Below are 24,018 nucleotides of genomic sequence, written 5' to 3'. Positions count from 1 at the left end.
TAACAAAAAGGCCTTTAAATGTGCACAATGTTGCCATTTCGTAGAAAAAATCATTTAAATAAGTTCTACCAATTACTACCAAGTTTTGTCTCTGGAAACTGACAATAAAAAAAAATTGTCTGTCGTTGTCACAATGGCGTTTGTCAAAAAAGTAAATAAAATAAATACAGGAGAAAGATTTATTTGTTGTTCTCGAAATTCTTTGTAAAACTTGGAAGAACGCAGGCAGCAAATTGCGATAAAATGGTAGAGAAGTGAAAAGTAGTTGGGGGAAGACAAAGATGGTGCAGCTCTTTTCTGTATTTGAACGTTTGCGCTATGCATTCCTGCATTACTAACTATTGCTTTTTTACAAGATTACGTTGAAGAAATTGATTAGGGAGCGGGTATGAACCCGCTCCCTAACCAAAACCCTCCCTAAAAGAATATGAATTCTTGAACGTGAATGTCGACACGAACTACAATTTCATATAGGTGTCGTAGATTCATTTGAGGGAGCTGTGCTAACTGAAATGTAATATTGCTACTCTTGCATTGCGCATGTCAACGCAACTATTACGCAACAATACGCACAATGATAGCCACTCTTAAAATATTCATATAAATAAAATATTTGGATAATATACAATAGTGATTATGTACCGTGGTGGCATTCAGTACAAATAATAAAGTTAAAACAGCACAATGAAATATAAAAGGAATAAATCAATTTTATTTTTTAGATCATGCTCATTGTGCCTCCTCAGACCCCACTTCCAATAGAAAATATAAAGGAGATATCTATATATGCATTTTATGCTATAATCATGTAGGATATTATTGTTTTAGGTAGGTCATAAGTAAAACATATTTTTGAGGTCTTTATTAGTTGAAATAAGAAAGAAAATAAATAAAAACCGTTATTTATCATGTAGGCATATATATAAAAGGCTCTTATGACAAGTCAACATATAATCAAATATGATTTACAATTTGTAAAGTACACAGATTAAGGCATGCATATGATGCATTAGTATACTATAATCCACCTCCACCTGGAAATATAAGAGAGGTATTAACAAATCATCATTAAGTAATTTAAATTTTATACTATAATCCTGTGGGATACTACTGTTGTATATTTGAATAAACATTTTTTTTATTTCAAATTATGTTGAATGCTTATACATTGCATAATTTCAGGTTTGTCCCACATCTGCAGAATAAATTGCAACAGTAGAAGTGCAAGACAGGAAAGAGTTACATGCTATTCAGATGGACAATGAGCTCCAGTGAAATAAAAAATAAAATTGAGATATATTAATAAAAGAAAAATATAAATTTTATAAAAACAAATGACAATGACTAACTTTAATTATGTTGTATAATTAGTTACCTTTCAGTGTGAACAACTTTAGTCTAGATTTTGGGTCAATGATGATAAAAATTGATTCTGACACCTCTTCAATATTGGACACACTTCTGTGGCATATATCTTTCTTTGAGCAATTGCAATGTTGTGCAACACTGCAAGAGCCACAATAGTAGTCTTCACATTTCCAAATTTAAGATATGCCATGAAACAGACATTGAAAATGCTGTTTCCACACACCAAAGTTCTTGTTGCAATATCCGGGAGTTGAGTGCTGCTTTGCCATCAAATATCTCTGATCTGAAGATTAGCATCACAATTCACCTACAACAAACCTTTAAATCTTACCTGAACAACAACATTGAGGAAATAATATCCTTTTCTATATAATATTAGGCTGCATCACAACCATATTTTTTAATGTTATATGGGTGTAATAAATACAACCAATTATAGATGGGAAGTCTTTACATGGTGAAATTCCAGCCTTAACAAGGGTTCCTCTGAAAAGAAGTGGGGTATAATTATAATCTGCAGCATGTAATACGAGCGCACGCTCCACTTTGCTACATATACCACTGGTAGTGGCTTAAGATAATCCATAGAGATGTCCAACATCTTACATCTATTAAGAAAACGAATCTAAAAGTAGCTCTTCATTAGGTACACGTATTTACCGAAGTCTGTATAAATATGGAATAGAATTAACTTACCTCATGACGATCCCAACATGTCAATGCAGTTAATTAATACTTGCAATTCTGATGATCTGCCACAACTTATACGGTGAAGCTGCAACTCTTCGCGGACTATCAGTCACTTATAAATGCAGCCGTATGTTGGGAAAAATAATACCGTTTACGGAATTCATCATTATCCAGAGAAAATGGATCTAATTTCTGACGACACATTTTTCTACCTAAAGCAGCCTAGCTTGCATTTTTAATACGTAACTAAATAAAATTATTTCTTGAAACGAAAATGATCGAAATGTTGTTTACTTCTAAGTACAAACTGACTTTGGCAACAAGCGTCAAACACGAAACAGCTGACCGACGTCAGCCATTTTTTTTGCTATCGAACGCTTAACATAGGTGTAAAGACGGGGGTTAGGCTCGATAAATCAAAGCATCTTTATCGGAGACTTTTAGCGCAATTTAACCATTATGAATACCAATTTTTTACATGCCTCCGATAACGCCCAGATAAACTTCCGATAATTCTGATAGTTTTATTATGAATAAGACCATTTGTATATAAATTAGTTATTATTTTATTTTTACCGGATAGTTATTTTTAAAGGTTAAAAAAATAACTAGTTATTTAATGTAACATTTTAAAGTTAACATTTATTTCCAATTTCTCAGTCAAGTTATATAGTATATTAGTGTAGTACATAATATGGCGCTATGAATGCTACAGAAAATCAAGGCTTTTTTTTGAACGGGTAACTAGAATTTCATTCGGCTAACTGTTTGTGTTAGTCCAGTTCAAGAATTTTAGTCAAGGTTTTAGCCCTTTGTTCGTGGAGTACTATAGGCTATATATCATCACGCTATACCCAATAGGAGCGGAGCAGTAATGGCTAATCTCAGGAACTACCAGTTTGAACTGAAAAATTCGTTTTGTGTTGGATAGCCCTTTATTTATGGAGCGCTGTAGGCTATAAGGTCAGTCGGGGGAAGTGCGCCATAAAATTTTCATAGCTGGATTCAATGTAAAATAATTTCTTTTTGTGCTGACTTAAGAATGTAATTTTATTAATTTAAGAATATTTGGTATTTTGTGATAACAACCTATAGCCATTCGAGGAAATCGGACCATAAATTAATAATATTTTGCTCAAAGTAAAAAAAAAATGGTAGTAGGCGCACTTGCCTCTGGAAATGGGGTAAGTGCGCCTGTGTAAAAAACGCCAATATGGAACATTATAAAGAAAACACTCATTTTAGTCCATAGAGAAATAAGTTTTACTCACATTGCTCTTGGATAATTTTTAATCACTCAATATTATAACAAACTATGGCTGTCAAATCAAATTCGGGGTAAGTGCGCCATATGTTTGTAAATCAGGGCTTCAAAACATTTTAGATTTTTTTTTGCTATATTTAGGTATTAATATTATAGTTTTGTGTGCGGATATGTTGGAATAAAAAAATGGTAGCCCTTATACAAAATCCATTTTATTTCTAAAAACTAAAAAAAAACATACAAAAATGTAGGAATTAACAATTTTTAATGCCTTATAACTCAATTACTTAGAATTTGGCCTTATGACATTTAATATGTTTTAGCTGCATTATATCCAGATAACGTGCCTGATCGATCAGTTGCAACCTCGTCACGTAAAGTTGCTCTAGACCAAGGTATTTCATTTTTTCTTTTGTAAAAACGAATTAACTAATACGCCCTTTTATTTAAGTCGGCTCAAAACAAAATACAATATAAAATTTTAATAATAATAATTCATATTAGTAAAACATATTTTCAAAAAAGGTTGGTAATATATGGTTCAAGGGCAAGTGCGCCATACGACTAGTAACTGTGGCGCACTTGCCTTACTCGACAATTTTGAGGTACATTTTTTCGCATTGCTAAAAAATCCTTTATTTTAGTATATATAAATAAAATTCAGACAGGAAGTTAAAATAAAAGGTTTAAACTATGTACTCACCTTGCTGGTTTACAGAAATATGTTAAATATCTTAAAATATTTGATGTTATCTTTCACGGGGTCATCTCTGTTTACAGGTCTAAATGACACTTAAAATAAAATGGCGAATAAATCGTATTAAAATGAACAGAGCCATTTATGGTTTTTAGTGGAACTGTATTTCAGTTAGTAGCACAGATATAAGATTGCGGTAATTCTATAATATCAATAGTTTTCGATTTTTTTAGGGCAGGTGCACTTACCCCGTCGGCGCACTTGCCCCACCTGACCTTATATCATCACGCTATGGTCAATAGGAGCGGAGTAGTAATGGCTAATCTCAGGAACTACCGGTTTGAACTGAAAAAATCTTTTTGTGTTGGATGGCCTTTGATCCCGGAGTGCTATAGGCTATATATCATCACGCTATGACCAATAGGAGCAGTAATGAAACATGTTGCAAAAACGGGGAAAAATTATTAGTTTTGAGAGCTTCCGTTGCGTGCGCTGCGTAAACGCTTAAAGTTATGCAACAATGATGTATGACGGGATTGTCCCTTTTAAAAAGTTCTAAAAAATATAGTATAAAACAAAGTCCCCCGCTGCATCTGTCTGCCTGAACGTGTTAAACTCAAAAACTACCCAACGTAACTTAATTTCATTAAGATGAAATTTGGTATGGAGACAGTTTGAGACCCTGGGAAGAACATAGGCTCCCGGGAAACTACTACTTTTATAACGGAAAACTTTAGCCTGAAAAACTTTATAACGCAGGCGGAGCCGCGGGCAAAAGCTAGTATTATATAACTTGATGTGACTTCGAAATCAAAGTCACGTCATATTATTAGTTTAGGAATAGTTCTTACTTTAAAATTTATTTTCCACCAAAATCCCTTATGTTACTAATAACTTATAAAAACTTAACAAATCCAGAATCAAGTATAGTTCGTTATTTTTAAACTGTTTAGATATCAACGATTTGCTAAATTGGTAATATTTGTTATAAAAATAACGACTGTTCGATGGCTGCTAACTTTGTGCTACTCTGTATTGTAGCATAGTTTCTCTCTATGTGCATCTGTCAAACAAAAGTCAAAAGTTAAAACGTCGAAGTTGTTTTTACAAGGCAGTGTTTGAATGGTTTGAATGTCGCAGTTTTGGCGGAATTTTGTTGTAAACATAAATAAGAAATAGTTTCAAATGGCATTTGAACCGATATTAGAAGATATTGACGGATTAATAGTTAGTGTACGTGTTCGTAATTTCTTTTGCCACGAAAACTTGGAGATTAATTTGAACCCAAACGTGAATTTTATAGTGGGCCGCAATGGGAGCGGCAAAAGTGCTTTATTGAGTGCTTTAGTTGTTGGTTTAGGAGGAAGAGCAGCCGATACAAACAGAGGAAGCAGTTTGTCTAGTAAGTTTTACCATGAAAATACATTTTTGACTATAAACTTTTAAATGCAACAATTTCCGGGAATTCCCAAGATATTTATGAGTTATAGTAATTATTTTCTGCCGGGCCCTGTATAAGGAAGTAATTACTAATTTGACAAATTTTTGTGCTTAATTCCGATCTAGATTAATGTTACGAAAAAGTTTTAAGGCAGTCTATTGTGCCGCTAACACGGCGTCGGTGCTCTTCTTGGGGTTTTTGATCAACAGTTTTTCGTGCAGAATTATTTTTAGTGGTGACCTTCGGTAATCACGCGTGTCGACGGCCCGCGCGGCGCCTCCCGTAATTCCCGCGTCGTAAGTGTTGCAAAAACACTACAAATCGCCATCGCCAATGCTTACATACAAATACGTAGCTTAAACATAAACATCGGGTTTTGTTTTTCTTGGTAATTTTATGTTCTCAGTTGTTCATACACCAAACAAGTCCATCATTATGGTTGTATTGTATTTTCGCGCCCAAAATATTATTCTCTACTAGTGTTCTATACTATTGTAAATCACCTCCAATATTATAGCTGGTTTTCTTTACACATTTCTTTTTTAGCAGTGGGGTTTACCCTACATTCATTTTCTGGAGATATCATCAGTGTGTTGTGTGCTAGTAATACTGGCAACTTAATTAACATGATCTTGCAATTTACTTAATAGTTTATGATTTGTTGTATGTGTATTTATTATATGTACGTAGTTGTATTATTCCACCAATATTGTAAATGTAAGGTCTATGGTAATAGTGACCCTTCACCTTATGCCTTTATTATTTCAATGTACTATCAATATTGATATATGAGTAATTTTTGATAATTATTTAAGTAACTTAAGTTCATTTTTACTTATACTTAATTAAGAGCATTTTTTATCCTAGCACAATGTTCTTACATATTATTTTTAATAATATTATAAATGCCACATTTTGTCAAAATATTTTCATGCTTGTTAGAAGTAAATACAGAAATTGTTGAATGGATTTGGATGAAAATTGGCACATGGTTAGTTGTTACTTCGTAAGTTATTATTACATATATTATTTAACATACCTCTAAATGTTTGGCCACTATGAGCCTTTATTTTTTTCAGTGATCATCACAAAAAAACATTTCTCTACTACACAAAACATTATTTGAATATTTCATAGACATAAAAATTTTCCCCTAAAAAATGTAAATGACAAGAAATTCACATCAACAGTGGTTGGATACTTTAGAATAAAGTACGGATGAACAAGAGGTTATTTAGAATGAGGAGAAACAAACAGACAGACATGGATAGTGACTTAATTTGAAAATATAATGTTCTGAAAATGTAATTTGCTGCCAGCATTGCAACTCGTAATCCTAGTAAATACATTTACACTCAGTAGTAAATTTGATTCTTATTTATCAGATATACATTGGTCATAGCTGTTGAACAGTGAGTCACATTTTATCTTAAGTGGACACCACTTAGTATTTAATGCTATGTATAGCAAATACTTTGATTAATATTATAAATCATGCATTTTATTATATTATAAATATGAAAGCTATGAAAATTTTCCATAACCAAAGTGGGATGTTTTAGTTGACAGATCATTTGGGACAAATTTTGTTAGTTATATGGAGGAGAGAATATCATTTATGAGACAATATTAATTTCAGTATTTTATCAATTACATAGTTGCCAGAACCAGCAAACTGTAAAATTTTTCAAAACAGAACTTTATTTTTTGATGTTACTGACTTTAAATCTCAGTTTATTTATTTATTTTACACTTTACATACATCAATGTATAAAGGCGGACTTAATGCCAAAGGGATTCTCTACCAGTGAACCTTTGGGTGATACAGAGACGCGAATACTATAGGTAGATGTAAAATATAAAAATATAATATGGGAATAAAATGTTTTAAAAATAATAAGTTTAATCAGTTTCAGCAAAACAATTATTGTACAAAAAATATGTTATATTTACATCTTTTTATCTCATAGTTGAGGCCCTGCATGGGTGGATTCCGCGTGCTTATTTCACTCGATTTCTATTTAGGTATTATTATTTTTCTATTTAAAACCTTTTTCTGTTTAACCGGTTCTCGTAAATTGGATTTAACTCTTCCCCTTGCTGCTTAAACCATCAGAACCGCCCTTAACAAGTCACCTTCCCGTAAGGTGACTTCATTGTGGCCGCGCCCGTGTTTGTGTACCGGGAACTTGTTTGTTTTGGGCTAGCTGGCTGTCACGCGCCACTTGCTCATCTATGAGCGTGTACGTGTTAAGGAAATGTTATTTATTTGGCGTATATGTTGAATGGTGTGTAATGTATGTAAAAGCACATAATTTTAACTAAAAACCAACAACATTGGATAGACAATTTAATAGGGAATATTTTGGTAGTTTATAATTTTCAAAAAAACCTAATATTTTTTTAAGAAATTATTTAAACTTTCCATATCTGCTCGTAATAAAAACTCAAACGCCGCAAATCGCTCTAGGTCGTTTGCTCGGGGAGGGCAAAGTTCATCATTTTGAGACATTAAATGTTAACTTTCAAAATCACCAGTAATTACACTGGCTTCAATGCCCTTTCATATCAACAGGAAACTGTTGTCGATGGCAGAAAAACAACAATCGGCAGTAGCTTCCTAAACGGACCGATTTTCAATATGCAAAGCTAGTCAACATGCTAAATGATGAGTGGCTCAAAAACGACCATATTCATGCGACAAAATGTGGAGACTGGCCTTAAATGGCATTATCTTTCCGATTTATATTATACATTAAGCATTAAACAAGTGCCTTGTTGTATCCGTGATAATGGTTATTAGAATCGCTGATGTCATTTCCGCAAATAGGAACATAAATAGGTATTTAAACAAATTAATTTTAAGTATCGAAATAAGTACACACGCAAACTTCCACGCACGTATCATTGGCAACACACGTATCGCATATATTATAACTAGCTTTTGCCCGCGGCTCCGCCCGCGTTATAAAGTTTTTCAGGCTAAAGATTTCCGTTATAAAAGTAGTTGTTTCCCGGGAGCCTATGTTCTTCTCAGGGTCTTAAACTGTCTCCATAGCAAATTTCATCTTAATACGTTGGGTAGTTTTTGAGTTTAACACGTTCGGGCAGACAGATGCAGCTGGGGACTTTGTTTTATAATATATTTTTTAGAACTTTTTTAGAGGAATAATCCCGTCATACATCATTGTTGCATAACTTTAACCGTTTATGCAGCGCACGAAACGGAAGCTCTCAAAACTAATAAATTGTCCCCATTTTTGTAACATGTTTCATTACTGCTCCGCTCCTATTGGTCATAGCGTGATGATATATAACTTAGAGCACTCCACGAATAAAGGGCTATCCAACGCAAAAAGCATTTTTCAGTTTGGACTGGTAGTTCCTGAGATTAGCGCATTCAAACAAACAAACAAACAAACAAACTCTTCAGCTTTATATAATAGTATATAGATATAAAGCTGAAGAGTTTGTTTCTTTGTTTGTTTGAACGCGCTAATCTCAGGAACTACCAGTCCAAACTGAAAAATTCTTTATACATGTTCATGGAGTACTATAGGCTATATATCATCACGCTATACCCAATAGGAGCGGAGCAGTAATGGCTAATCTCAGGAACTACCGGTCCAAACTGAAAAATTCTTTATGCGTTGGATAGCCCTATATTCGTGGATTGCTATAGGCTATATATCATCACGCTATACCCAATAGGAGCGGAGCAGTAATGGCTAATCTCTGGAACTACCGGTCCAAACTGAAAAATTATTTTTGCGTTGGATAGCCTTTTGTTCGTGGAGTGCTCTAAGTTATATATCATCACGCTATGACCAATAGGAGCGGAGCAGTAATGGCTAATCTCAGAAACTACCAGTTTGAACTGAAAAATTCGTTGTGTTGGATAGCCCTTTATTTGTGGGGTGCTATAGGCTGTATATCATCACGCTATGACCAATAGGAGCGGAGCAGTAATGAAACATGTTGCAAATACGGGGACAATTTATTAGTTTTGAGAGTTTCTGTTGCGTGCGCTGCGTAAACGGTTAAAGTTATGCAACAATGATGTATGACGGGATTGTTCCTCTTAAAAAGTTCTAAAAAATATATTATAAAACAAAGTCCCCCGCTGCATCCGTCTGCCTGAACGTCTTAAACTCAAAAACTACCCAACGTATTAAGATAAAATTTGGTATGGAGACAGTTTGAAACCCTGGGAAGAACATAGGCTCCCGGGAAACTACTACTTTTATAATGGAAAACTTTAGCCTGAAAAACTTTATAACGCGGGCGGAGCCGCGAGCAAAAGCTAGTAATAGTATATATAGATAAGGTTACGCTTTAATATTATATGACGTGATAAAAGAAATATATAACCAATGCATATCTATTTATGTACTAAATAAATAACGAAATGAATTCCTCTGAATATAAGTGAAATAATAGCTTTTAGTATTATTACCTACGCGTGTCATTCGCGTGTATTTGCCACCTAGATCCTACCCTGGAGGTGGGGGTGTTATGCTACCCATGACGAAAATTGAACATTGAATAAAAATCCCTTGCCACATGTAAAGAAGAAAGAGAACGGCTTGATCAGCTTGACTTACTTTTTTGTGTACTAAGTAACAGGACAATGTAACAAGAATAAATTTGAAAAATCAACAGCCAAAGGAAGGATATGTTGGGAATTTTGGTATGTGTGTGGTGTACCTTCTGATAGTTAATGATCACAACTCACTGCTGACACAAAATACTAGACCAACGGTATTAAGGTACCTTTTATTGAATATTCCCTGTAAATCGTACCCTTAGACGGCATTCATCCAAATGGTAGTGATGCAGTTTTTTATATGCGGCCACGGCGAAGTGACTACTGCATCTGATGGGATCTGGATTAGAGTCCAGACGGAGCATTGACTTGCGAGAGATGAAAATCCCTCGCTAGTGGTCACAATTATGTGGGCATGTTCGAAACAGGATATACACAGGCTTATCCATGAACGCGACACAGTTACATGGCCTCTATGGCGGGTTTTATGAATTGTGTACGGTAGTCGTTATCCGGACGGTTATAAGTAATATTGTACTACCAATTAACCACACATTATTCAGACCGATGGATGAGTACGCAAACAATGTATGTTATTTTTATTGAATTAATATTTTATTTTGTAATTGCGTGTAGTAATGTCGTTTGCGGAAGTGGCATACAATAGCCAGCCGAGTAGCTGTCGAGTTGGGTGTGGCTTACACGTGTAAATTTCCAATTGCGTGTTCATTATCGGGAGAATTAATTATGAATGAATCCCAAACATTTGGTTTGAACCTGAGTGTTACACCAATTTACTTAGAATACCTGATATCAACGATATGACGTGTATACTATAGTGTGGTAGAGGTTATTGTATAGGAATTAAGTCTTCATACTTCTGTATTTGTTTAATGTTTCAATGTGGGCTCAGAGCACAGACTACATTCACTGAAACAGAGTAACACAATTTTTTGGAGTATGTTAGAAATTAAATTTTGCTTGGTTCTTACTTTCCTCGTCAAAATTTTCTGGAAGAACCAATCCCTAGCAAAACGTGTACTATTTTTTTACCCGAACTGGGAAAAAAGTTATCAATTCTAAACCCATACATGCTATCAAAACGCGAAGCAAGCGATATGTGTATATTTATATATAACCTCTTTGCAGCATTCATAAAGAAAGGGACAAACTCAGCAACAGTAGAGATAAAGATAAAGAACAACAGCCCGAACGCGTACAAACACGATGTGTACGGCGACTACATCACAGTGGTGCGCACTATCAACGCTTCTGGCGGGTCCAGCTATAAGGTGAAGGCGGCCTCAGGTTCGTAATTGTTTTTTTACTCGAACAATCTATGCGATTGACCTATATTCTAAAATCTTGGTAGTTGCTCACCATTTTTGCAATAGGCCGGCAATCAAGTAAGATGTTAAGTGATCACCGCCTACATAAAAATAATACCGGCGACACTTGTTGCCAATCTTTAAGGGTGAAAGAGGTGTGTTGGGAATGTTATGAACCTTACATATCGACAGTCCCTACGCAAAGTATTGAGTTTGAAAAATGCAATTTTGCAGATGCAATACTTTACGTAGGGACCGTCGAATAAACATCGCTTGTTTAGTGTTAATTACCATGGCGATAAGAACTTCGATCCTTGTTGTCTTAAATAGATGCAGTTCATTTTAATAAGGACCGTTTAAATATCGACAATCCCTACGCAAATACGCCTAATGCCTATACGTAGGGACTGTAGATATTACTTCTGCTATAGGCTACTTTTTATCCCGGGAAAATATAAAGCGGGATTTTTATCACGGAAAAACTTATATGACGCGGGCGTCGCCGCGGACAAAAGCTGTTTTTTTTGTCATTTGTAAAAGCTGCGCGAGATCCTGGATTTGATACAGTTAACATAATAAGAGTATACAGTGCGATCCTACCAGATAAAATTATGTTAATGAAAGTACTTATAGCTGCATTTGATAATTTTGTTAAAGATTGTAGACAGAAGATATTACGATAATATCTTAAAAACAATTTCGTTGTCGTAAATTTCTAATCATAATAATTACTATCTATGAAATTCGTGTTAATTATTTAGCATAATGTTTTTCTTTCACATATTACGTCTGATATTGAGGCTAAATCAGACATTTATTCCTTTTTCTTATACTGAGCAGCTTAATGAGTATTTAAAATCGAAAAACAAACTTTGAAGGCTCGAAAGGAAATCGAATTAGGAAATTAACAGTTATAATAAAAGTATTCGGCCACTGGAGTAATAAGCGATATTGAAGTGTTACGTATATATTTGAGCAGTAAACGCACCGGTTATGACATCCTTCATATTGAAACACTAAATTACTAGCACTCTTTTTGTCAGGCTTGTGTTGTATTTAATTGATTTTTAGGTGAGGTGGTATCCACGAAGTATGAAGAAGTAAATGCAATAATACTCGCACACGACATCCAAGTGAACAATCCAATATCAGTACTGAACCAGGATGACGCCAGGAGTTTTCACAACCCAGACAAAAAAACATCAGATTCCAAGAAGAAATACTCGTTCTTCAGGCGAGCGACCAACTTGGATCAAACCATGGAAAATTACGAGAAAGCTCAGGAGGGCTGTAACATGGCCACCTTAAAATGGAACAGGAAGAAAGATGTGAGTAACCTCTTTTTTCTATATGAATCGCAAAGTGGCGTAGCGGCGATAGCCTAGTTGGTTATGGAACGGACTGCCGAGACGAATATCGGCAGGTTCAAATCCCAAAGGCACACACCTCTGATTATTCTAAAAAAATATGTGTGTATTCTTTGTGAATTATCGCTTGCTTTTGACGGTGATGGATAACAACGTGAGGAAATCTGCATACCTGAGAAGTTCTCTATAGGAATTTCGAAGGTGTGTGAAGTCTACCAATCCGCACTAGGTCAGCGTGGTGGACTAAGGCCTAATCCCTCTCAGTAAAGAGGAGGCCCGTGCCCAACAGTGGGACAGTATATAATACAGGGCTGATATTATCATATGGCAAAGTGACTTCACGGCACCTGATGGTAAGTGAAGTAGGGTCCAGATAGAGTAGTGACTGGGGAAGGATGATTACCCTCGCTAGTCGACATAATTGTGCCTGCCTGTTTGAAACTGGATATATACAGGCTTATTCTTGAACGCGACACAATTACGGTGGTCGCTCTACCAGTGGCGAAATGTGAAGTTTTTCATAAAGGAACCCAACACAACATATAGGTACTAATATGCATATATCGGTCTGCAAATGGTTTTGATGATAATTATATATAAATTATATGTAAAACCCAGGGCCGTAGCTAGGGAGGGGAGGGGGGTGATTGTGGGGCAACGCTCTACCTTAAAATACAACTGCCTTACCTTAATAATCAACTAAATTATACATAACTACTCAATCAAATATGTGGAGCAGCGGATTTTTTATTTCACAATTTGCAAGTGGGTCCCATAGTAATAGTTATTCGTATTGATGGGTGGAATAACCCCTTTCTGAGATTTACGGGAATTTTGTTACAATCTGTTCGTAAGTATTAACCTGACCCATTCACGTTCACAAGTCAAGAAAGCCAAAAATCGATTGACTAGATCAGATCTAGTAACATTTTTACTTCCGACCAATCTGTAACCACAGCTGCCCTACCTTAAATTCAAGTATAGCTAAGACCCTGTATGGACCCTTTGCCACTGCGCTCTACAGTGGCTCACGAGCCCGAGTATTTACCCTATCAGCTAATTTAGTTTCGTTACCATTAGCTAAAGTGCGTGTGAAATGTGCGCGTTAGTGGCACGCACGAATTCTATTTAGACGCCAATATTCGGTATTGCAAAAGTTCAAGGCCACCATATGCTACATTTTCTTTATCTGTACGCCTATGTTCGCATTAACGATACTCTATTATTTTTATTTATTTATTGAGCAGTGTATAAAGGTTTTATAAACGATCATTGCAAATATATTTTGCATCATTAAAAACAATTTTTGGGTCAGTGTATGAGCCAAGTGTGAAACAAGATATTGGTACGATCACTGCATCGTCATCAATGTATGAGTAGATTTTTAGTCCCGGGAGTGTATTTCTTATGAAGTAAACACATACTAGAAATATGGCAAAATAATTAACCCATTTAAATGTATATATTACTAGTTGACCCGACAGACGCTGTCCCGTCTTAAGTTAATATGACGAAATTTTAAAGGCCGAAATATCCATGCATATTAATTATTTTTACGTTTTTCTTTCAACTGCGAGAACTAATCACTAACTAGACGAGAATTTAAATTCTTTACTTGCCAATACTTGTTTAGTTACCCAGATTAAAGGTGAAACAAAATGTATGAAAAATGGACCTTAAGGTGGTAGCTCAAGGTCCATTTTCATACATTTTGTTTCGGCTTCTCGCAGTTAAAAAAATATTAATAATCATGGATATTTCTGCCTTTAAAATTTCGTCATATTAAATTTTAAAGGCCGAAATATCCATGATTATTAATTATTTTTACGTTTTTCTTTCAACTGCGAGAACTAATCACTAACTAGACGTGAATTTAAATTCTTTACTTGCCAATACTTGTTTAGTTACCCAGATTAAAGCCGAAACAAAATGTATGAAAATGGACCTTGAGCTACCACCTTAAGCTATAACCTTAACTATGAATTTGCAGCGCGCATTCTGTCAATCGTTGACAGTTATTTCAAACAATTGACAGTTATATAAAATTAATATTGTCGTTAAGTTTTCTTAAATTTTCTAATTTTCCGAGCATTTTTTTTAGTTTTTTCTTTCATAAGATCCTTTTCCTGACAATAACAAACACAACAAAAAAAATTTGTGAAATCGGTCCAGCCGTTCACGCGTGATGCCGTGACCAAGGGAAATAGGGATTCTTTTATATATATATAGATAATATAGAATCATTTTTTAGGCTTGTGCAGAACTAGAAAAAGAATACAAAAAATGGAAAATGAGCTATGACCAATTGCAATCGCGCGACGAGGTGGAGTCTCAGAAGAAAAAGTTGCAAAACGAGTACTACTGGAGCGAGATAGCGGAGCTCGAGCGCGACTACAACGACATACAGAGAGAATACGACAAGTCGCAGGCGAAGATAGACAAGATGATGCGTAAGCTTCACCAGATGAATGATACCTTCGGTGGCAGTAACGCGATTATTGAGTGAGTTGACAGAAGTACATAAGTATACCCTACGAGCTAACACACGTTGGTCGGATCCGATAAGTATACCCTACAAGGTGGTCGGTCGACCTGGCTAAGGTCGCAGGAAGTCGCTGGATGCAGGCCGCTTCCAACAGGTCGACGTGGAGATCCTTGGGGAGGCCTATGTTCAGCAGTGGACTTCCTGTGGCTGAGATGATGATGATAACACACGTTGAATGTGTTTATATGAAATTTACGGCAAGCTTTACTCGGTGTTAAAAATTAAATTATTTTGTGATCGACTAGTTGCTATAGTAGTACTGGGTTTACATAAAGATAGAACTTAGCTGTTTGTGGGCATAATATGTTCTCTTAAAAGGGTAGTAAATAATGTAGCATATTTTTTATGATTATTCGTATTTGGTGTATTAGTGAATGGCATTCTTTTTGTTAAACTTTGTCTAACTTGGTAGTTTTGCGTGTGGACGAAAATTGATGAATGAATGAATCAAAAATATACGCTATAATAAGTAGCTCTACGAACATGAGAAGATCATATGGGGGGTTCGATAGGGGAAGGTGAAGGGGTAAAAAGTCGGATGGGATAGTATGTCGGAGATAGACTCGTATAAACTTAGTTTGTATTTATTTAGTTTAGTTTGTGTTTGTAGTTAGTTCTGCTATCACAGTGCCTGCTTCGTTTGGATTATGTAGTTAAATCATTACATATAATAAAATTGTATTCATAAGTGGGTTTTCTGATGGTATAATTGTCTTCACAAGGGCACTAAAGAATAAAATGGAAGAAAAAAAGCAGGAGAAAGCGGTGTACCAGCAGGAATTACAGGAGTTGGAGTCCCAGGCGCGAGAGACGCAAACGAGCCTGCGCAGTGCACACCAGGCCACTGCTAAACAACAAGAGCTGCTCAAACGCGAGCGCAGGAAAGTGACAGACCTCGAGCGAGAGATCAGCAATATCGAGTGAGTGATGTCGTTTATATTGAGTGATTCTAATTGCAATTAGATATGTCTAGTATGTGAACAGTGTGAGTAAGTAGGTCCGGTGTTGTGTGTGGCGGTGCAGGAGCGGCGGCGCGGCGGCGGAGCGCGGGCGGCTGGAGGCGGCGGCGGAGAGCGCGCGCGCGGCGGCCGGCAGCGCGCGCGCCCGCGCCGACACCGCCGCGCACCACGCCGACCAGGCCCGCCACCACGCCGCGCACCAGGCGCAGCTGCACGACCGCGCCGCCGCGCACGCGCAGCGCCAGCGCGAGCGGCTCAGTCAGTATACATACTCATAGCAACACGTACAATTACTTGTTCTGTTTCAATATTGCTGTGTTTTGCGTATTCAAATAGGTTAACTCACATTTGAAACGAAAAACCACAATCCTGTACTGGCACACGTTATTCTAGCCTGTAAAGTCAGTAATAATATTAAACCGTCACTATTATCCATATCTGCGTACCAGAACAATTGAAGCAGGAGTACCGCGAGCTGGAGTCCCGCGGGAACAACTCCCTGGCGGTGTATGGCAAGCACATGGTGGAACTGTGCCTGGAGATACAAAAGGCCGTCGCCAGGGGAGAGTTCAGCGCACCACCTAAAGGACCAGTAGGTAATACTTTTCGTTTTTCCGTAATATTTTTTTTATCAACGAGTAATAATTTAGGCTCCAAAATTCTAGTGACACGGTTTTATTATTTTTCAAAATCGGCTTTGATTTCTTTAAAGTTCTTTGGCATCTACATACGATTAAAAAAAGCAGAAATAATCTATATCTATGTACTATTATATAACGCTGAAGAGTTTGTTTGTTTGTTTGTTTGAACGCGCTAATCTCAGGAACTACCGGTTCAAACTGAAAAAATCTTTTTGTGTTGGATAGCCCTTTGTTCATGGAGTACTATAGGCTATATATCATCACGCTATACTCAATAGGAGCGGAGCAGTAATGGCTAATCTCGGGAACTATCGGTTTGAACTGAAAAAATCTTTTTGTGTTGGATAGCCCTTTGTTCCTGGCGTAATAAAGGCTATATATCATCAAGCTATGACCAAAAAGAGCAGAGCAGTAATGAAACATGTTGCAAAAACGGAAAAAATTTATTCGTTTTGAGAGCTTATGTTGCGTGCGCTGCGTAAACGGTTAAAATTATGCAACAACGATGTATGACGGAATTGTTTCTCTTAAAAAATTCTACAGAAATATAAAACAAAGTCCCCCGCTGCATCTGTCTGCCTGAACGTGTTAAACTCAAAAACTACCCAACGTATTAGGATAAAATTTGGTATGGAGACCCTCCCGGGAAAATATATAGCATGACTTTTATAATGGAAAACTTTAGCCCGAAAAACTTTATAACGCGGGCGGAGCTGCGGGCAAAAGCTAGTAATAAAATATGAATCATGCTTGTAACACTATTGATGTTAGCACGGATTTTAGGTTCTTACCTTAAAGTGAAAGAAAAGGAATGGGGAGGTGCGTTAGAACACATCCTCGGAGGCACTGTCCGGTCCTTCTGCGTCAACACTGCAGAAGACTCGCGGAAACTGTTCGACATCATGGGCAGGGTAAGTTTCATATACTTTTCTACTTTTATTGATTTGTAATGTACTGGGTAAGGTAAGGGAGACGCCCCTGAAAACGAGGACAGAACGAAATGCTCCTGAAAACAGAAATCGCCCGCAACTAGCCACTATGTGATAGTGTAGTGTTGGCGATTTCTGGCACAGTGACGATGCTATCGAATAATTATAATTTTACTAGTGAATTATAACGCACAGCGTCCTCGCTGCGATGTCGTTGATCCCGTGCAGTTTTACCCGGTATAGCATCACAGCATATGTGTACAAAGGCAGTGGACGTGTGCAGGTGTACGGGCGCGCGGCCAAGCCGTCGGTGACGTGCAGCAAGTTCCTGCCGGCGCGGCACGACGTGTCGCGGCACCGCGTGCGCGCCGCCGGACACGCCTGCGCGCTCGACGCGCTGCACGTGCCCGACGTCGTCGTCGCCAACCACCTCATCGACAGCCTCGGCCTCGAGGCCATCCTGCTCGTGCGCGAACACAGTCAGTACACACGGCACACTATACACATTACACATTACACATTACCAACACTCCTGAACGGTTCAAACGATTCTGGTTAAATATTGTCAGGCGACGCCATTCGATTGTCGGACAACGCGGAGAACGTGCCGGTGAACTGCGCCAAGATAGTAACGCTGGACACGACCGAATACCACCCGGCGCCCAACTACCGCAGCTATGGCGGCAAACGGCGCGAGAGCCAGTACCTGCAGGTCAGCACTGCTGAGAGGATAAGGTAATTTATTCTAATGTTATTGTCAACTTTGTATTAGAATTGTAGTCAGTTATTTGATTAGCAGTTTTTGAGGGCAGGTGGTCTACATTAATTACAGCATTTCTGAATATTAGCGTTGGTGACATCGTAAAGCACAAAATATATGGCAATGTTATCACATCGTACTCACCATCGAGCGCAGTGTCAAGACACGGTAACATTCCTGTACGGTTATATCGTTCGTCAGACAAGTGCAAGCGGAAATCGAAGAAGCGGAAGCTCACCTGCGGAAGCTGGAGGAGCGCGCGGCGGAGCTGAGCGCGGAGCTGCGGCAGGCGCGCGCGGCCGAGCGCGGCGCGGCGCACGAGCTGGAGGCGCTGCGCCGCGCCGCGCACGACGCCGCCGAGGCGCAGCGCCGCGCCGCCGACCGCCTGCAGCAGCTGCACGCGCCGCACCACGCCGTGCTGGTACACTGCTCACTACCCCACGCGCCGCGCTACCCTACGACCGGCTTGAGGATGGTTCATTCATTCTTAGTCGACACAAAATATTTATTTTCCACGCCATACATCAAAAATGTGGTGAACGCTCGCCGTCTGAACTTATCTATAACTTAATATCAGCTATATCACTGTATTCAGTTATTTTATCAACATTTCTTGAAATTACACGGAGCTCGTGCACGGACTGTACTATGCTTGTCATACGATTGAAATTGTTACTTCCGTAATATCCACTTATTAAATCTACTATCATGAATTTTAAAACATTAAAAACTGTTACACGATACTGCTTGGCACAAGAAAGTAGACAAAGCATTGCAATACTACATGAATACTACATACTAGATGAGTTCTCATATAAAACATCTATAACCTAGTTTGTATTATAATTATATTTCCACTCTAGGTGGAGGAATTAAATGTGACCAAGAACAAAGTAGAAAGTCTACAGGAACAATTGGATGTTCTATTGGATAAAGAGCAGCAGTGTAAACAGAGAGCGGACGAATTGGACGAGAGGATAACACAACTCAAGGAAAAAGTAGCTAAAGCCAATAAGGAGTGCAGAATTCTAAGTGTAAGCATTTTTTTAGATTCTAAGTCCGAGCATTTGGAAAAAAAATAAACGTTCATAAGCTATTCAAGCGTTACTATTGAAAAGATTTAAAAGTTAGGCCACAGATATTGGCTTGGTATAACATCAAACAAGCTACTTTCCCTCTAGAGGATGACAGTCTAGCTCTACCCCAATAGCTAACAGTTAATAATATTTCTTGCACTGTTTTGAAGTTAATCTAGTACCAACAAGCATGATTTTGTATAACAGGAAGAAATAGACCAGGAGCAGATGAAGGTGGATAGAGGCATGTCGGAGCGCGCCATGTACGAGCAGCGCGTCAACGAGGACAACGCCAAGCTGGCGCGGGTGAAGGACATCCTCGATGAGAAGCAGGCCGTCATCAGCAAGAAGACCGAGCAGGCGCTCAAGCTGTGCCCCAAGGTCGACAACGCCAGGTGACGATATATGTCGCGACGTTACGGTAGGAGTAGTAACGGATAAGGCACTTTTAGCTTCGAAAAGATATTCGACGCGGCGAAATTGCACACATCTAGCAAACATTAAATTCTTTAGATACAGCACGCTTATATTCTATGCTTTTCGGCTTGCAATTAATAGTTCTCTGATTTTATATGCCATCATTTAATTTACAATCTACATATATATACAACGTTTATAATTTTCAAAGGAAACTTCAGGTAGTCGTAGGGAATAGTATAACTTGAAGTTACGCTTTTAGAGTTATTTTAATATCGACATGTTCTGACATTGGTATAATCCCCGCTGTAATAATGGAGCCATAAACCTAAAAGAAAATGAATATGAAATAATTATGTAAGCTGTAAATGACCGTATCTTCATTTATTGCATGTAGTGTTCACTACCTCGTTGGCGTAGTTGTACTGCATGCGCGGTACGACAGCGCTCTGACGTCCTGGGTTCGAATCTCGGGTCGGGCAAAGTGATATTTAGGTTTTTATGCTCAGTGTCAGTGGGAAGTCTGGATTTTGTGCCCGATATGGCGATAGGCTCGCCCCCTATCACATCATGGGACGGAATACAATTAGCGAAAAGTGGGTGCTTTGGTTGCGCCTCTGCATACCCCCTCGGGGATAAATTCGTGATGCCGTGTGTGTGTGTGTTCACTTCCAGACAGTCGTGCACACGCCTTGTTTCTAATCTGTACGTTTTTTTTAGAGTTTGAATCTTCTGTTATCGACAAGGTAATAATAATTTAAAAATAAATGTATACAATATTAGTGTAGACTAGATCGAGTGTGTCCCATATACGTTGATATTGTTGTTTATGTGTTTTTGTTCTCGGATTTGAGCATGATAACCCTTTGTTATTAGATTTTTTTTGGTTAATTGTGTAACCGCTATCAATGTGTTGATAACAACATTTACTACGCACAATTATTAGGAGTGACGTGTAATATTTTTGATGTATTTCTATAATAATGTAAAAAAAATCTTTGATTTTTTTAATAGCTATTTTTTTGGCAAATGGTAACTAATTCTACCCTTTCAAATGACATCGACAAATCATGTTTTTGACTAACAAATAGACTACTCATTATGCCAAAATAGTAAATAATTGCTGTTACTTTGCTGGTGGTAGGATATATTTTATATCCGCCCGGATAGCGACCATACACAAGGTGTTAAAACCCGCCATGGTAGCCCACTTAAGTATGTCGCGTTCCGGCATCAACCTGTGTATCCGGTTCCAACAGGCCGGCATAATTGTGTCGACTGTCGAGGCTTAATTATAACTCATCAGTAGTCATTCTATTGGACCCCACTCCACTTACTATCAGATGCAGTAGGTTTTATAAAAAAGGGGGGGGGGGACATACGTTCTGAGCCAGTTACAACTAGTCAATGCACCAATTGCTGTCGCAGGGAGAAGAGTGTAGTGACAGACGAACTGAAGAAGATCCAGCAGAAGCTGAGCTCGATCCGCAGCGACGGGATGAGCAAGGCGCAGGTCGCCGAGCGGCTGCTGGACGTGCAGACCAAGTACAACAAGACCACCCAGGACCTCAACCGACTGCAGACCCTCATACACGAGGTCACACACGTTTATATAATACCATATATAATATGTTTGTATAACACTATGACATAACATCCAACTGGCTGTATGGTTGATGTATCACTGCCTCGGTGGCGTAGTCATTACAGTGCTGGTGTGTGTTGATTCAGATTCGATTTCCGGTCGGGTAAAGTGATATTGGATTTTTCTATACTAGGAAAAATTTAAGAATATGTGTCTGATATGGCGATAAGCTCGCCCCCGTCTTCGGATGGAGTAATCATGGTGAAAAGTCGGTGAATAAGTTGCGTTTCTGCCTACCCATTCAGGGGTAGCTGTAAGTGTAACAATTAATTGTTTGCTATAAGCCTGCAGTTATAAGATAATTGCCCGACATATTATCAATAAAATGGTATACTCGAACCCGATATTATGGATGGTGTAATGTGTGTGCAGATCAAGGACGCGATCAGCAAGCACCTGAAGTACTGCCACCTCGTGCAGACGCGCATCGCCGCCCGCGCGCAACACTGCTTCAACTCCATGCTCACGCTGCGCGACTACACCGTGAGTGCCGAACCGTCAGCCGTGGAACCAATACATCACGTCTTATCTCATCAGCCTACAACTGTCCACTGCTAAATATAGGTCTCCCCTAAAGCGCGCCACGTTGCTCGGTCCTCAGCTCTCCTCATCCAGCGTCTACGTCTTTTTATATATTTAATTTACTCGTTGTGAAAGAGACATTTAATTTAGTTAGCCTTCTTGTTAGAAAACATATTTGTTTCTTTCGTTCCTTCCATATAATTTTAATTTTACGTAATACGAAACTCGGATTCGTGTAGTTGTCAGGACCAGTGAAAGAGATGAATGAATTTTGACGAGTGTTAAGATCTATTGAGTATAGCGGCGGTTCGCCGGTGTGCGGCAGGGCAGCATGGACATCGACCACGTGAACGGCACGCTGGAGGTGTGGTGCCGCGGGCGGCAGGCGGAGGGCGCGGGTGGTGCGGGGGGCGCGGGGGAGGGCGTGTCGGCGCTGTCGGGCGGCGAGCGCTCCTACTCCACCGTGGCCTTCATCATGGCGCTGTGGGAGTGCGTCGACCTGCCGTTCTTCTTCATGGACGAGTACGACGTCTTCATGGTGCGTATACCCGCTGAAGGTGTCGCTAAACACGCCACGTCACGTAATATTACTCATATCTTTCTAAAAGATACTTGGCAGAAATAAAGTGTAGAGGAAAACCCTAAATGTTATGTCCTTAACTATGTCCTTATATTATTTTGCCATAATGCTCTCAGCTTAAATTTTCCTTGTGACTCATCATGCTTGGTAAATAAGGAAAATATTTGGTAACCTTAAAAAACCTGTTTTACGTCCCTAGTATCTCGACGCACATATCATAAACATAGATCTAGGGTTCTATCCATAATCTGAGATCTCTGGTACTGCTACAGATGCCGTATATAACCAATATTCATACACGTAAGTTCTTCAAAGAATTTGGAAGTTAAGTTTAACCCGTTGAAGTGATAAATTAACCTTTCCTTGAGTTCTTATCCCACTACCCAGCAGTGAGATAATAATGCATTGTACTGACCGTACAGGATAACGTGAACCGCACGATAGTGACGAACATCCTCCTTAACCACGCGTCCAAGCACAGCAACAGACAGTTCGTGTTCCTCACACCGCAAGATGTCCCCAACATCGTCGCCTCTCCACAAATAAGCATACACGTGTAAGTTGTTCGATTCGTTTATTTTCAAATATCGGATTCCTATACATTCTTAAACGTTGGATCCATAGCTTATATTGACCAATCAGAACAAAGAAGAGTTGATTGGTTCATTCTTATTAACGCTTTGTTAATGGTTCGGATTTTCTTTGGAATTGGCCGTAAGACGTAGAGGGGGTCAGAGTGAGAAGCTTTTGAGCCCTTATCAATGTCGTACCACTTATGTGCGCTTTAAATTGTTTTTTCTTTTTGTTGCAGAATGGCCGATCCGCGTCCATAGCCCACGAGAAATTCAATGCATTATGTACAAATGACAATATCATGGGGAGTTATATTTTTATATAGATTGTATTTTTGCTGTACGTATAGTTCTATTGTACCAAAGCGGTGTTTTAAATATAAATGTAAGTGTTTTAATTAAATTGTTTGTTATTTACGACCTATCACAGCAGTGTCATTAGATTGCACTTAACGGCTTACCCTACAGTGGGTCTCAAATTGATCTCTAAACCAGGGATAGCGAACCACATGACAAAATTATACGAACACGCCAATTTGAGAATGTGTGCCAAACAAAATATAGTTGGGACCTAAAAGGAACTCCATGCAGAAAGGGGGGCTCCCGAATAGCCTAGTGCTGGTCGTAGAAGGCAAGTTATACGCACACGATATTTTATATCATAAAGTCAC

The 24,018-nt window shown here is 38.4% G+C and overlaps 1 protein-coding gene across 1 annotated transcript; it reads left to right on the top strand.

Annotated features, from left to right (window-relative positions):
• Positions 1 to 5,089: 5,089 nt before the first annotated feature.
• LOC115446601 (structural maintenance of chromosomes protein 6) lies at positions 5,090 to 23,750 on the top strand. Its single transcript, XM_037442822.1, has 18 exons — positions 5,090 to 5,421; positions 11,156 to 11,314; positions 12,406 to 12,662; positions 14,953 to 15,203; positions 15,969 to 16,166; positions 16,270 to 16,463; positions 16,655 to 16,801; positions 17,630 to 17,757; positions 18,059 to 18,254; positions 18,345 to 18,510; positions 18,737 to 18,956; positions 19,399 to 19,569; positions 19,819 to 20,006; positions 21,457 to 21,625; positions 22,046 to 22,156; positions 22,521 to 22,733; positions 23,198 to 23,331; positions 23,587 to 23,750. Exons 1-18 carry the CDS (start codon positions 5,205 to 5,207, stop codon positions 23,606 to 23,608), a joined length of 3,141 nt encoding a protein of 1,046 aa, XP_037298719.1. The 5' UTR covers positions 5,090 to 5,204; the 3' UTR covers positions 23,609 to 23,750.
• The last annotated feature ends 268 nt before the right edge of the window (positions 23,751 to 24,018 follow it).

This window comes from Manduca sexta, chromosome 25 (assembly GCF_014839805.1).
Source record: "Manduca sexta isolate Smith_Timp_Sample1 chromosome 25, JHU_Msex_v1.0, whole genome shotgun sequence".
Classification (NCBI taxonomy): domain Eukaryota; kingdom Metazoa; phylum Arthropoda; class Insecta; order Lepidoptera; family Sphingidae; genus Manduca; species Manduca sexta.
The sequence above is the reverse complement of the archived record's forward strand: the minus strand, read 5'-3'. Positions and strand labels throughout refer to the sequence as shown.

What these genes read in the sequence shown, in the direction of transcription:
- LOC115446601 (XM_037442822.1), top strand. Translation starts at nt 5,205, where the DNA reads ATGGCATTTGAACCGATATTAGAAGATATTGACGGATTAATAGTTAGT. An exon ending in CCCAAGGTCGACAACGCCAG is followed by an intron (nt 20,007 to 21,456) that starts GTGACGATATAT and finishes TTGCTGTCGCAG; the next exon opens with GGAGAAGAGTGTAGTGACAG. An exon ending in TCACGCTGCGCGACTACACC is followed by an intron (nt 22,157 to 22,520) that starts GTGAGTGCCGAA and finishes GGTGTGCGGCAG; the next exon opens with GGCAGCATGGACATCGACCA.